The following is a 15,425-nucleotide window of genomic DNA, read 5'->3' on the forward strand; positions in this document are numbered from 1 at the left end:
CATGCATGAAGTCCTGGGAACACTACCATTGCAGGTCTCCCCTTTTTACTCAACCACCAGCTTGCTTTTTACTTAAAGGAGAATTGATAGATGGAGTCACAAATGTCTGGCATTTTGTTTTGGTCTTTAAACACTTGGCAGAACTTGGTAGAGACTATGAAAGATGGTATCAGAAAATGGGCTAATTAGAACAGATGGAAAAAAAAACCAACCATGAAATGTCAGGCTGATTTAGAGAGGACAGATACAGAAGGAAGGATTTTCTGAACTGGAACCAAATGCCATAATATCTTAAAGACTGATGCTTGGCTGCAGACTTCCAGCATTGCCTTGGGATTTTCAAGCACCCCCCTCCTCCCTCCATCTCCCCTTAATTGGTTTGGCTTAGTTTCTATTTGCTAACAACAGGTCAAAAGTAACTCATGGTTGGAGCCAACTATTAATTTCTGGGAGGCTGTACCTTTTCTAGTCCCAAAGTCATGGGAGAACCGTACAAGATGCACAATGCTGAGCCACAAACCTCTGAACTATTCCAGCAGCACACAGCAGTTGATCTCTCATCAGTTAATGTTTTGGGGACTGGATAAGACCCACCTAGTTTCTATGCCTTGTTTTCTCTCTTCCCTGAGGATAACTAGCTCTAGAGGCTGCATCAGAAAATGGGAAAAGACTTATTCAGAAAAGTACCTAACGTCCTAAACATCACCTGGGGAACTGAGCAGAAAAGCACTGCTGATCAGTTAGCTCAATTCCTTCCCTCTAATTTCTTCTGTTTCTTTTTAATTTTTTCGTCACTTGTCCTTGGGAGGTAGAAAGTTCTTAGGTTCACAGATGATTAAGCAGACAGATTGATAGTGGTTAGATATATATTTACTCTTTGGAAGAGATTAGTTGCTTCAGGTGTAGAATTATATCTACTGCACAATCCACAGCTGTCCCTGGACTGTTCCTGGCACACTATGCTCTCTGTACTGGATTGCACAAGTCAAAACCCTGTCAAGAAGTGTACCACTGACTTAAGAAAGTGGACAATCAGTATGCCAGTGCTTGAGACCATTTTATTTTGTGTTAAAAACACAGGTTAGAAAGCAAGCACCACTTGCCATGATTATAGCTGCAATACTGACTGTTGAAATCACTTGAGAGCTGGGACTTGTGAAAGGTCTGGAATATGTCCTTTTGATCTGTTTTCTCCTCATTCTTCTAGGTTTCAGTTGCACTTTTTTGTGTGTGTGTGAGTGTTCATTTTCTGCTCTGCGTTGCACTGTTAATTTTGTCAAATTTCTTCTTTCATTAAGTTGTCTGGAGGTCAAGGTCACCTCTCATGCCTTTATAAGTGGGGATATTTAAATATAAACCTGTAATGTATAATAATCACCACTTTCTCTCACTGTTGACCAGATGAGGACCTAGGTTCCTCAGTGAGATGAAATATTTCCTGATTTGTCAGGTGAAACTAGACCAGTAAGAAGTCTATCCTATATGATAGGTATTACTGGCTGTCAGTATGTCATGACTGACACAACTGGTTTTCTAGCAGTCCATTCTGAATTGAGGTGGTGGAGAAGAAACAGACAATGAAGCATCTCAAGGTGTTTTCCAGCCCTGTCTTGTAGGGTACCCAGAACCTATTCCTTTTCCTGAGAAAAAAAACTTTGTTGCTTCAGACTTATTTTCCTGCAAGGATTCATTTTTATGTTAGTCTCCAAAATGTTACTCTCAGAAGAAGAATGGTCTGTGGGTAAAGCCATGAGTAACACAGCCATCTTTATACATCTTTATGCCTCAGCTGCCAATGATATTCGCTGGTTGTGGCAATGTGTATTTATGAAACTGTATTTCTGGCCTTTTCAGCCACCTAAGTTACTGAAAAATGAAGAATATGAACTATTCAAGATGAGAAGCTAGGTAGCAATTAAGCATATGAAAATATACACTGTTCCTGCCAGTGGTTTATTAGCTAGCAGAAGGTCAAAGGAGACCATAGCCAGACTGGTTTCATTGCTTTGATGGAAACTTGCATTAAGCCAGCAAATCCAAAATGCAAATAATAATAATGAAAAAAAATAGGCTGCTTTTGTATATTGACAAAATGGGGTGTCCAAACACACAGGCCAATATTCTGGTGGGAGGCTTTACACCTGATTTTAAAAGAAAAAAGAATGAATTGTGAACCTTCAGAGGGTGCTCAGGCAATAGGTAAGTGGCAGGCAGATGAGTAGCTCAGGGAGGTAGCTGTATTTCTCACCCATCTGAGCTGATGAGACCTCCAGGAAAGGACAGAGCTGGGGGTGGGTTTTTTGCCCCCTTCCACTGCAGCAAGGAGCCCATGAAAATCCGCTATTGCCCTCTGCTGGAATGAGGGCTGCCGATGGGACCTGGGCTCCGGCACTGGTGCCAAGGAGGCAAAGATCCAGGAGAGAGAGAGGCAGGGAGAGTGAAAGAGAGAGCAAAGAGGAAGATTAAAAGAAAAAAAAAAAAAGAAAGGTGAGCTTTGATTTGTCCGAAATGACAAAAGGCATCATCATTTGAAAGTGTTGGATGAAGAAATGATGAGTAAGATATGAGTGCAATGATAAAAATGAAAAGGGAGGGAGAAAGAAGGGGACACAAACCCAACAACACTAGAAGAAGGAAGGAGAGAGAAATGAGCAAAGAGGAAAAAAAGAAAAAAGAGAGGTGGAATAATGAGGAGGAGAAGGAATTGAGAAGGGAGAGAGAGAAAATCTGGGATGCAGAATGTATGGCTGAATGGTTGAATGTCAAGAGCTAGGGAATAAAATTCCTCACTGCATTTGGATAGTGGGAAGGAAACATACAGAAGAGTAACAGCAGGACAAAAGGCAGATTCAGAGATTCACAGCTTTAAAGTCAAAAGGTATCTATGATCACCTATAGAGCATGCACTATGCAGTGTTTTCAGTGAACGATAACAGCCCATTACTGTTGCTTGCACCCTGAGATGCTCCTTGGTCTCTGCAATTCACCTGCAACTCCACCAGTGAGACCTGATCCTGAGCAGTCAGTGTGTCTGGGGAATCCAGGCTTTCCATATACTTCTACCCTTGCCCAACTGTTTCTTGTGTGATTATTCCAACAGGTTATCATGGCGTATCTTGTTACCTGCTAAGAGAGGTACTCCTTTATCTCAATAGGCTATGCCAGTGCTCTCTAAGTGTATAATGCTGAATAAAATATCCAGTTAGCTAACGAGCAGAACTGCTATTGAATTCTATGCCATCCTGACTGCTTCTGACGAGCTAGGAAGCTCTCAAGGCCAACCATTTCTGTAAGGTTTTCTGCACTTCTTGATGTTAGCTGAGATGGAAATACCATAAGAAGAGCATTTGAAACCTCTGATTCCATTCCCTGATTGAACCAGAAAATGCAGGGGAGGAGGAACACAAACATTGCAGATAGCAGCAAAAACAAAGGTCATCAAATTTGTTCCCAAACTGCAAAATAAAAGGGTCAGACAGAGTTAGTTAGGGGGAAAGTCTAGGCTCACTTTGACTTAATCTGTGGGAACATGGCATGCATTTCTTTTTATCTTTCTGTCTTTCAGAATTTAAGGAAGCATTCTCACTCTTTGACCGGACTCCTAAATCTGAGATGAAAATCACATACGCACAATGCGGAGATGTCTTGAGAGCTTTGGGGCAGAATCCCACCCAGGCTGAGGTCTTGAAAGTGCTTGGCAGGCCCAAACCGGAAGGTTGGTGTCCTCCTCTGTGTTTGTTTCAAAAAGATCACTCCAAGAATTTTGTGAAGCAGATGAGATATCCATTTTCTGATGGAAAGACTGTGAAATAACAAAGGGTTTGGAACAGCCTCTGCAAATCACCAGCAGAAAAGTAAACGAGGAAATGTAATCTTGCAGTTAATATCGTCTCAAATGTAGAAGAACGAATTAATGGTCCCGTGTGTCAATGTGTTTCTGCCTTTTAAAATTGCTTTGATGGCAGGCATTCATGTGTGTTTACTAAAAATGAAGACATTTTGAAGATGTCTAAAAAAGAAAAGAGGGATAGACTGATTGTGAGGGCACAGCTTGCTCTTCAAAAATATGCATTAGAAGGTCTGTAATGATGGTAGCAATATCTCCATTCAACATTGACCATACACTGGATAATTCTTCAGAGCAAAGAAAATCTCTCAAACCATATCTACATTTAAACATTTTGTAAATTACTTCTCTGTCCTTTCCTTCCACTGGGGTGGAATTGTCAATTAAGCCCTCATTCAACAATTGTGACATGTTGGGGTACGTCAGTGAAACAGTGGAAGGTAAGTATTTCTCTCTCCGCCAGACCTCTTTCCTACTCTATCCATTCTTCCATCTGTACTTACCACACTTCTATGCTCTTCTCTTTAGCTGGTTTTTATTCCTATAGTTCTTCTACCCTCATGACTTACCCATGGTAAATGCCCCATGGATAGTCTTTAACTCTCCCAGAATCCTCATTTCCATCTGTGTCTTTGTAGACATGAACTCCAAGATGATTGACTTTGAGACCTTCTTGCCCATGCTCCAGCATATTGCTAAGACGAAAGACACAGGCACCTATGAGGATTTTGTGGAGGGTCTGCGTGTGTTTGACAAGGAGGGAAATGGAACGGTAATGGGAGCTGAACTCCGCCATGTCTTGGCTACACTGGGTAAGGTGAACCTTTCCTTATGCAGTTTCATCACTGAGGTTTTTCCCCTACAGCTTGTATTGTTATGGGTAACCTCTATGGAAAGAAACGATTGAGCAAGATTTCAAATTTTGCACTGTCTTCAGTATAAAGACTAAGAAAATGTTCTTTAATAATGAAGATAAATATCACCGACCTACTGTTCAAGGAAGCCTTTTGCTTGCTTGCTTGCTTCCTTTGTGTTATTTTCCAATAAATATTATATTTCTATCACCATAAAACTATCCAAACATTGGAATGCTATTCAATATTTTTCTGCACCTTCAATAAAAGTTTTAAGATGATGAATTTTTTATGAGTCATCTGTTTAACAGAAGTGTCTCTGAAATTGAAAGTCCCTGTTTTTAAAGAAGGGATCAATATCTGTCCTCTCAAATCTTTACTTCAGAAGCTCTGATTTCACAGAGAGTGCTGACAAGAGAATGAGTGCAGGGCAGAAAATTTTGCTGTAACTTAATGACAGGTTTCCATTTGGATTAGAAGGCACTGACATGCTGTCATCTGAATCCAGTAAGCATTTCTCAAAATCAGCTTTTTCACTAGTGTTTGTCCACTGGTTTTTAAAAAAGGGATGATCCTTTACAAAAGAGATTTGATTTAGACAAAAGTATTCCATTGTGACCTGGTATATCAATTCAAGAAAACTAAAGCTTTTATGCCTGGGGGTTTTAATTCAATGACACATCAATGTTTATTAGTGGCACAGGGAATAAGAAAAGAAAGCAATGCTATTTTCCTTTTTATTGCTGGTGATATCAAATCAGTTTGGGGACCAAATTCAGTGATGACACCCCCCCACCAGGGTCAGGATTGATGCCCTGTCTAAACTTAGCTGGGAAAAAAAAAGAACAACGGTATGGGCAGTATTACAAGTTTCACAATACTGCAAGAAATACTTTTCTACTTTTCTATTTCCAGTAATACAGCAATGTCTGATACTCATCATTAAGAAGTATTTCTATCTTAAGAATTAATGGTTCTGTTTTGGGTGGCATCTCTAATACTTACCAAATCCTAGGCAAAGCCAAATATTCCGTAAATTAGCATTCTTCGCTGTTTAAGTAAAAAAAAATAATAATAAAAAAAAATTGAACATTCATAGATTCACCTCAGCTAAGGACTTGTTTCTGTGTGCCAGAAGTCAGTGATGGAAAAAGGAGAACAACATGGATAACAGGGCGTACCCAATGCATTTTGTTTTATTTTATTTTATTTTATTTTATTTGTTTAGTTTTTACTTTATTTTATTTCATTTTTTCATTTCATTATTTGAATTTCTATGATTTCAGCTGAAATCACCCTCAGATTTCTCATTTACTTTTCTGGAACTCATTTGAGTTCATCCTAAAATTAGTGCCTAATATCAGAATAAGGGGATGGATTGGGTTAATCTCTGCTTAACCAAAATAAAACCTTACAGATGAATTGGCTCCTGACATTCAAAGAATGAAACTAAATGGAAAGGATCACTGATCCAATTCAGAGATCCTAAATTAGATCTTAGAATCTTCCTGAAACTCAAACTCAGAGGCAAACTAGATCCTGACTCTACTGAAAGGTTTTTTTAATGAAGGCTTGGTTAAAATGTGACTAAAGCCTTCAAGGTTTGGCACTTAGAGAAAGCTTATTCTTAGAAGACTGAGTATGTAAACATGATAACATGTGGGTTTCCATATTTATTCTGTCTCTCTGGGTTTCAGATCAAATTTTCTCAGTTTGCAAGGACAAAAGTAGCTTTCCTAGCAGTCAGCACCACAAATTAAACTGAAGAGAAAATCATCCTCTTTTCTCTCACTCTCTTCTTTGTTCTTCGGTTCTTTGAAGTATGCATCACAAATTCTTAAAAAAAGGGCCCAGGTGCTGAACAGGCTTTTTGCTTTCCACCAGGTGAGAGGTTGACTGAAGAGGAAGTTGATAAGCTTATGGCTGGTCAGGAAGATGCCAATGGCTGTATCAACTATGAAGGTAAGTATAACCACTTCAGACTGGGCAGTGATCATGTGCTTGAAGGCTTTGCTGCAAATATGAGAAAGTTTAAATCTGTGGAAGATCTAAAGCAGGATATGTGCTTTTCCATATTTTAGACCAACTTAGATTCTATAATTCAGCTGGTACACCTGATCTGTTGAAGATTACTTGTGTTTTCCATAGCTGAATGGCCATGGCCCCTTCGGAAAGTGGGGCTGTGTATTCCTATTTTGTTTGCTTTTATAAAAAAAAAAACAAAAAACCCAACAACAAACAAACCCCAAACCATTTTTTTTTTTTTTACCTTGTCCACAGTTCCTTGCTCTCTCAAAAAACAAACAAATGAAAAACCCCACATCCCTTTAGAGACTTCCTTTCCTTACAGAAAAAGCACTGAATTTTCCATCAAAAACTCAGCAAAAAATTTCATCCTTATCATCCTCTTTTGGGTGCTAAGAATCCTAAAAGATTTCCCAAAGACTTTCCATTTTATTTCATTGCTATTTTAGAAAGCCAGAATAAAGTCATGAGTACATGCACCATAGCTCTTTTCTGCATCTTGCAAGCCCACATGCTCAGGCTGTTCTATAAAACGACAATATTCTAGTAGGAATCATGAACACGCACTTTTGTATACAGCTGAGCCCTTCTTAAGGTTGACTAGTGAGTGACCACTGCGTTGTTTCTGTGATTTAGCTGCTCAGTCATATTCACTGAGCTTTTTATGAATATTTGGGTTGGTAGTCTCCTTCTACTCACAAATACCAGTGATCCAAGTTCAGGGAAACATTTCTTACAAGTACTTTATGGGTTAGAAATCTATGGATTTAGCCAACCCAAATGACTTATGAATTCATGGTGAATTCAGAGATATTCATAGCCTGGGGAAATTACTGGGAAAGAAAAAAAAAATCCTTACTATAGGATGTATTTTTCCTTTTCCTTTTGAATTTAAAAATTGTATACAATGAATGCTTTTTTTTTTTAAATGGAGAAAAATGGAACCCAAAACTTTTTGAAACAAAAACTTGACTCAATTTTGAAATACTTGGTAAACCTGAGTTCACTGGAGAGAGATAGTCATGATACCTGACTTGGTGAGCTTCTGTGCACACTGGAATTTCACACCAGAGGAAACTTTATTGCGCCCTGACTTAGTACAAATGTGCTAAAGTCTTGAAAGCCTTTCAAGATAAGGACCCAGAGTTTCTCATTGCTGTATGCTTTGGAAAGCCAGTTCCATATGGCAGCCAGGGGTAAGGGATTAAGCAAGGTATGGATTAATTGATGTGCACACTCATTTCCCCTGGCTACTGAGACTGTTGGCTACACTGCACTGTACATGTTACCTTAAGGACTTACAAAGCATTTAGCACCCAGCATTTGGAATCTTATTTACAAAGTGCTGTGGTTCTCATTGCATCAGAGGAAACAAAAGTGTGAATTTAAATAACAATCAAACCAAGATACCCAATAATTTATTGAGTTCAACAAAAGTGATTGATAAATGACCCTTCTCTTTCTCGTTTCCAGCTTTTGTGAAGCATATCATGGCTAACTGAACACCAGGTGAGTCTTTTCTATTCTTCTTGCATAGCTTATTATTTTGGGTTTGGCATCTCAAATAGGTTTGAAGAATGTGTAAGTGATTAATCAAAGACAGTGAATATTTTCAGCATGTTGTACAAGGAGGTAGGACAAGAATGAGTGAAATGTTATCCTCATCGTATCAAGTGCCCAGAAATCGGTGACCTTTCTGCAATTGTCTGGTAAATCTGGATGCCTTTATTTTAGAAGTCCAACATATTATATTCTGAAAGGATTTGATTTCCAAAGAACAAACTGATCATTCCCTTATGGTTGACTGCAAACTTCAAAGGATGCATATTTTTCATGTCCACTTACAAATCTCTTACATCTCTTACAAATCTCTAGAAGCTCTTACACTTCTAGAAATGAAGGAGGTAGAACTGAGCTGACTAGAGAATGAATGGGCAAAAACTGTGAGGAAAAACAGATAAGAAGGAGTAAAGCATGTTTATGTTACTGAACCTGCACTTACTTGCCTTCCATAAATCTGACTCCCAATATATTCCGGCAAATTGGTTGGTTTTCCAGGAAAAGACATGAGCTTTGCCCAGCACATCTGGCATTACTCAGTGGTGTTCGCCAAACCACAGTACCACTAAGGTTATCTCTGTCTTGCCATTGCAAATGAGCTGAATTTTATTTCCAGTATTTACTAGTTATTGCTTATTTTTGTATTCCTGGAAAAGGTGCCTGCTCTTTAGAGCTGGCATTCACCATTATTTATCTCTGCTCATCTACTAGGGAAGGGCTGACCTGAGAATCAACCAACTCCATCTATTTTGCAAAGTATCTGATAAATAGGGAAAAGCAGTGGCTTCTTTCCAATTTGTTCTGGTTGGTTTGGGTTTTGTTTGCTTGTGGGTTTCTTTTGTTTTGTTTTCTTCTGTTTTTTTTTAATTTTTTTACTATGTCCTGACCAGGCCTAGCTTTGTTTTTCTTTTGCAGCTGACATTATCACAGCCCACCAAGACTTTTTTGTTGTGTGGTGGCTTTTATTATGTTCAGTGGCATCCCAGGGAGGGAGTTAAGTTGAAGTCACATCCAGGTTTTGGGGACTTTTGTTCCCAGACATAATTGAACAAAATGTAAACTGGCTAAAAAAAGATGAGTTTCTTTTCTTATTATTGATCCGTTTTTTTAGAGGCATTTATTTTCTCTGAACATATACTCAGCTTTCCAACACTGGCTCCCAGTTTTCCATTCCAAAGATCTGGATTGGCCCACAGCCACAGTGGGTAATCCCACACCTACCATGATTCTTATTTGTTGTTTAGAGATGTTTTCAATCTTTAATCCTATCCTAAACCCACTGCCACTGAAAATTCCCGTTGTGGTACCAAAAGTCCTTGTCACCTGAAGCAACATCAGCCAAGAAAGAAAACAAGTGAGCAGTGGTAAGCTGAAGAGCTGGCAGAAGGCTGGGAGCTGCAGCAGATGAGGCAGGAAGAGTTTCTTTGATTATAATGCTTTGGAAAGAGAGCTGAGAAGTCCTGACACACAGAGAACCAGTGTGCCACTGATTTGCCAATGAGCGATGATGGGCATCATTCAATAGTGACATCTTTCACTCCCTGCTGTGCTGCTGTTGGCATGTTAAAGAAAAGACAAATTAAGTCTTTACCCTTGAAAGGGTGATGGCCCTTTGCCATAGAGCATATAACAAACAAATCCCAAAACACTGGATTTTAACTCAGTGGGAATCTGGATCTGAGCCCAAAAATAAAGTAGTGGCTCGTGTTTCTTGGCCATTCCTATATGCTCAAGGAAAGCTAGAGCTGGATCCCAGTGTAAGAACCGGACTGTGTCTTTTCATTTCTAAGAGCAGTTAATGTTATTACTCTGTATTGGCTTTTCATATATACAGCCTCTCCACTGGCTTGTCCCCAGGTGCTACGTACTAGTTCTAATACAGAGTAACCAATTACATCTTCAGTTAGTGACTGTTCCACTGTTTCTGCAGACCTCCCAGGACAAGTGCTCTGCAGGATTATAGCCAGCTAGTCTTCCTTTCCAGTAGACATTGCTGCAGAAAACACTCCCAGATTGGCTACATATCTACTCCTTACACTACTCAGCAGGAAAGACATGGGAAGCAGGACACATTAAGCTTTCTCACATAGCTAAAAAGCACTCTACCGTACTTGTGATCCAATAACCACTGCACTGTGAAGCAGGGCTGTGAGATATGTGCAGTGGACTACATGGACCCCCTGTGAAAGCAATGCACACAACTGTCTCCCTGCTATGTGACTGAATGTGTGATGAGCAGAGTCAAGCTTATCTCACGGCTTGTCTCTTGAGTGCATATCCGTTAATAAGATCAAATAGCCAAAAATGTTGGAAAAGAGAATCTCTGGTAGCAAGTTGGATATTGTCAGAATTGTTCAGATGCTTCCTTAATGCAAACCTTGTGTTACAATACTACCTTATTTATCTTTAATCATATAATCATCTTAAGTAGTAGAGTAGTACTGCTGGAAGGACAGTTGATAACTGTTCCACTATCGACTATTTACAGAGGCTCAATTTGATATCCCATATGTAGGTTCATGGTTTCTCTGAGATGCTCCAGGTGTGTCATATATCCATGGCCTCACAGATGGGATGCAGAGCCAATGGCAGACTAGTGCTTTCTGGTGGCTGGCAGCCAGGCAGAGTACTCTAGTAAAACTCGGGTGTCTTTAGGCGTTGAGGAGTGGGGAAGTGAATTGAGTCCTGTGGCTTGAAATCATGTGACTCTAGGTAAAGTCCTAGAATATGCCATCAGTGTTTGACTGGCTGACATAGTCTTCCTTGGCTCAAATCAGATTAATATGCCTACAAGTATGCATATGAAAGCAGGGTATCTATGTTTCCAGACCTAAAGGAGGTCCAGTTAGATGCAACATTCAGAGTGATTCACTTCATCCAAAGAAGGGACATGGATACAATTAGTCCAACCGCCAATGCTGAGAAGTACAAATCTCACATGAACATTATGTCATATTTACCATTTGTATGGGAATGTTCTGCATGCCTTGGGGCTCTCAAATTGCATCAGAGGCTTACTGTTCAGCAACTGAATCCTGCCTGAAATCTAAACACTATCTAAGAGAAATCTCTGTGCTCAAATGTTGCTGATGGAAGACTGACTACAGATAATAGAGGGATAACAGAAGTGGGAGAAACTATCCAATAGCAAAGAAACTGGACTGTTTTTCTGGAAAGATGATTCTTTACCCTGACATAGCTATGCTGTCTCTCCAGATCATTGCTTCCCATGCTTGGTCCGTCATTTACACACTGAGTGTAAGATTCTGGGGTTGAATCTTACACTCCCAGTATATCCAATGTGACTAAGGATATTCTGTCACATTGTGTGATTGCTCTTTGATATCAGTTGGCATCTACCTAGTGCAGAGACACTTAGCTGCAGGCCTTGCTGCCAATAAGCTGACTACAGATGCATGAGGACAACAGAGGCTGATTCGTGGTGGCATTGTTTGTTTCTTCTCTCTTCCTCTAATGCTTAAAAATAACTCTTTTTAGGACAAGACAGGAACCGAGAAACCCAGATGCTGGCCTTGGATTTCAGTGTAATGGAATGCCTTCTCATTTTTTCAGCCTGGATTCTCATTACAGAGCTACAAAATATGCTGTTCCTAAAGTTATTTGGATAAATGTTTTTTTGTTTGTTTTGCCTTGTTTCTTCATGGGAAAAGGGTGGCCTCTGTGGAGATTCAATAAACTTAGGAAACTGAAAAGACTGGAATTTGAACTCTGAATACCTGGGCATTGTAATTTCTTTCTGATAGAAGACTAACAGCAATAGAAAACTGTTAAGAAAGAGGAGAAAAAAAGAGTAATTTTTTTCATGACTAAATAAATAATAAGAAAAAGAATTAGTCATTTAACCATATCCCTCCACTCTTCCTTCAAAAATAAAGGGACTTTCACTTTTGTCTTTTGTTAAAAAAAATGCTGAGTGTAAGGGAGAAAAGAAACTAAACCAGTTGTATGAATCTCATGTATACAAGGAAACTCTTAAACTTTACAATAACAATAAAAGTAGAATTCATAGCAATCAGCAATGAATACAACCTTGTTCATATGTTTCTCAGCTTTGGAAGATACCACAGCAAAACAGAAGTGTATACCATGTTTCCTAAAATGTGCCTCTTCTCCACAAGGATTACTTCGCATTCCAACAGTCTGACCTATGAAACAAGTAAAAAGTCTGGAAATTGTTCTAATATAGGTATCTTGGTCCTATAGCTTTCTCAGTAAAACGTGATTCTTTGTCACTTGATTTCATCATTGTTTCTGTGTCTGTGTGAGGGAAGGGGAAATGGGAAATAAATGCTTTTGGAAAAAAAATCAGTAGCGGAAAAGGAGAGTTGAGAAGAGTGAAAAAGCACACAAATTAAGTTGGCTCGTTTTCTGGGGAATAATAAATTTAAAAGTAAAAATAAAAAAATATATATCCTTTGGGGTGGAAAAAGGAGAAGCTATAGGCTAGTAGAGCTTGTTAGGAAATACCAAAAACTCTGAATATGTAACACCAGCAACAGGTATTGTTAAAACAGGCAACTTGGAAACTTAGTGGAGAAAAGATAATCAGTGGAACACTGGAATACAAGGACACAAACTGCATAGCAATGACTGAAGAGGTCATCCTCACAGAGAAGAATGTTATGAATGAGAGAACACAAACTGTCAAATTACATGAATATATGCACTGTAACAAAATGTAGCATTAAATAGCCACGATAAAAAAATCAGCAGTTAGAGAGCTAACTGCAGAATTAAGCTGATGGCAATAATAATAAAATGCTAAAAGCAATTTAAAAGCTAGTGCAAAGGGAGGATTAGAAAGATGCTGATAATGACCAGAATGTTTTGTACCCAGCCTGGGTTAACTGTACACAAAGCTGAAAGTAAGTAGCAAAAAAAAGTCACCATGAATCACTGTTTTTGGATGAAACACCTCTGAAGCATTAGTCCTAAATGGAACCATCCATTGAACCGGCCATTGATAAGGCCATGGGATTAGCAACTAGGTATGCTCCAGTGTACACCAGAAATGTGTGACCAAGGTTGGGTGGGGCCAAGGTTGGGGGGTCTAATGGAAGGTGTCACTGACCATATCAGGGGGTTGGAACTGGATGAGCTTTAAGGTTCCTTCCGACCCAAACCAGTCTGTGCTTCTCTGAAATAGTCACCAGTGATCTGTTTCCTCATCAGAGCAGCTTTTGTGAGTATCCACTTCCTTTCTCAACGGTGGCTAATGTGATTTCTTAGGGCCTAGTTTGCTGTGGAGCAAAAACCATTTCATAGGCATCTTGCTTTCACTGTCTTGTAAGTAGATATTTAGGCCCCAGTGATAATTTAATATTGTTTTGAATCAAAGATGTAGTAGGCCAACGTAATTCTTTCTCCTTTTCCTGCTGGTGCAAAGAACCACTTGGGAATGTCTCCTGTCTTCTACACTGTTGTTACAAAGACATCTCTAGTTTAAAGAACCTTGAGTTCTAGGGCTCATACAGCTGAGAAGTACTGTGAGGGCTTACTACAGAAGCACTTTGCTAGCACGTATGATCTGATTACCTTTTTCTCCTCCATCCCCTGTTGTTCTATCACCAAAGCTCATCTCTAAATTGGGCTATTGCCACTATACAGTGAGTCCTACATGGTCTACTCTAGAGCCAAACCAAAATTTCCATCAAAATCAAAACAAGATCCTTGTTCTGACTTGTTTTCAGAGACATTTAGTTACTATGTCAGGTACAGCTCAGGTAGAGGAGAAACCCTAATCTCTCCAGACGCACATCAGCTGCTTTCTTCCTCAACTGCTAAACACAAAGTCACCTCTTCAAAACTACTCAGACTCTCAGTAAGTGGTCGCCTTGAAGTATTATATCTAAATCTTGCAGAATATTTTACTATGCATTTCCCAAACAACATCTGTCTTCATCCACAGATGCAGATGAACCTTTCACCTTGGTATGTGGGTGGCATTCACACATCTAAGTGCAGATATCTGTAAAGCTGGTTTCTCCATCTGTCCTAGGCTTCAGCGCTTACCTTATTGGCACAGATTGTATCTGTACCATGCAGTTCATTGGTTTTGTTACTGTTTTTGTTGTTGCTGTTACTAAAAACACGGTTGAAACACCATTATTACATGAATCCAGCATCTGAGACTTACACAGGGCTCGCAGCTATTTCAGTAAAACTTAAAGGGCTGGTAGTGCTGCAAGTAAGCGTGCAAATCCTTTGATGGAGCAACATAAAAAGGAAAGACCAACAAAGGCCAAGCACAACCACCTGAGCTGATGTGCATCAGCCAAGAGCGCAAGGCAAGAGGACTGCCAAAAAGAGTGGCCCATGGGGCAATATGAGCCAGTGAAGAAGAACAGAATAAAACAACAGCTGGCGTTTCACACCAAGTGCATTGACAGAGCTCTTTGAGGAAGGACCTGTAGGTCAGTCCAAGATGCATAAGAAAAGATGTGTGTGGGAGCAGGCTGTAATTGTGCCTACTGCTTTTCCATGTCTCAGGACATGCTATCGCTGAATATTGTTATCATAAGCACAAGATTCATTCACAAGCAAACTGGAATAAATAAGCAATATTTACTTCTTCCCTTTTCCTCCTCCACTTACCCACTTACCTCTAGCCCCAAATACTAATAAAAAAAAAAAAAAAGAAAAAACCCCAACCTCCTATCTAGAGAATATGTGTTTAAAAAAAAGATGTGGGCAGGAAACATGCCAAGCTTCTAGAAGGTCTTTTTATAGCACTAGCATCTGGCTCTTCGGGAGACTCCGTAGAGAGTTTTGTTGGTGACTTTACATCTGCTGTGGTTAAGCTGCTAATGGACTGACTGTCTGGGCCTCTGCCTGCTCCAATGATTTCTTAGTACCATGCTTTGGTTACTTGAGGAGTTTGAGCATATTGACTTCTTGCCAGAATTACATAGTACATTCCAACAGTAACTTGCATTGCGACATCCAGCCATGCAGAAGGGGTTTCAGATGGAGCAAGGACATTGGCTGGCATTTCATTGCCCTCTCCTTAAACCCATCCAAGTCTGGATTAGAGCAGGGGGTGAAGCATGAATTTTTTTGATCCGGAAGCCAAAAGGAAAATGAATAATTTAATATTTTTTCAGTGATGCCCACAAGCA

General features: G+C 39.6%; 1 protein-coding gene across 1 annotated transcript in view; it reads left to right on the plus strand.

The window, feature by feature from the left end:
* The window catches only part of MYL3 (myosin light chain 3), a 36,182-nt gene extending 24,169 nt beyond the window's left edge, over positions 1 to 12,013 (plus strand). The window contains exons 3-7 of the mRNA XM_062603974.1: positions 3,566 to 3,715; positions 4,486 to 4,659; positions 6,586 to 6,663; positions 8,200 to 8,235; positions 11,785 to 12,013. Coding sequence (XP_062459958.1) covers positions 3,566 to 3,715; positions 4,486 to 4,659; positions 6,586 to 6,663; positions 8,200 to 8,228 — 431 coding nt within the window. The 3' untranslated portion in view covers positions 8,229 to 8,235; positions 11,785 to 12,013. The remainder of the gene's footprint in view (positions 1 to 3,565; positions 3,716 to 4,485; positions 4,660 to 6,585; positions 6,664 to 8,199; positions 8,236 to 11,784) is intronic.
* Positions 12,014 to 15,425: the final 3,412 nt, after the last annotated feature.

This window comes from Pezoporus occidentalis, unplaced genomic scaffold (genome assembly GCF_034315485.1).
Source record: "Pezoporus occidentalis ecotype Australia unplaced genomic scaffold, CSIRO_AGI_Poc_V1 ctg82, whole genome shotgun sequence".
Taxonomy (NCBI): Eukaryota; Metazoa; Chordata; class Aves; order Psittaciformes; family Psittacidae; genus Pezoporus; species Pezoporus occidentalis.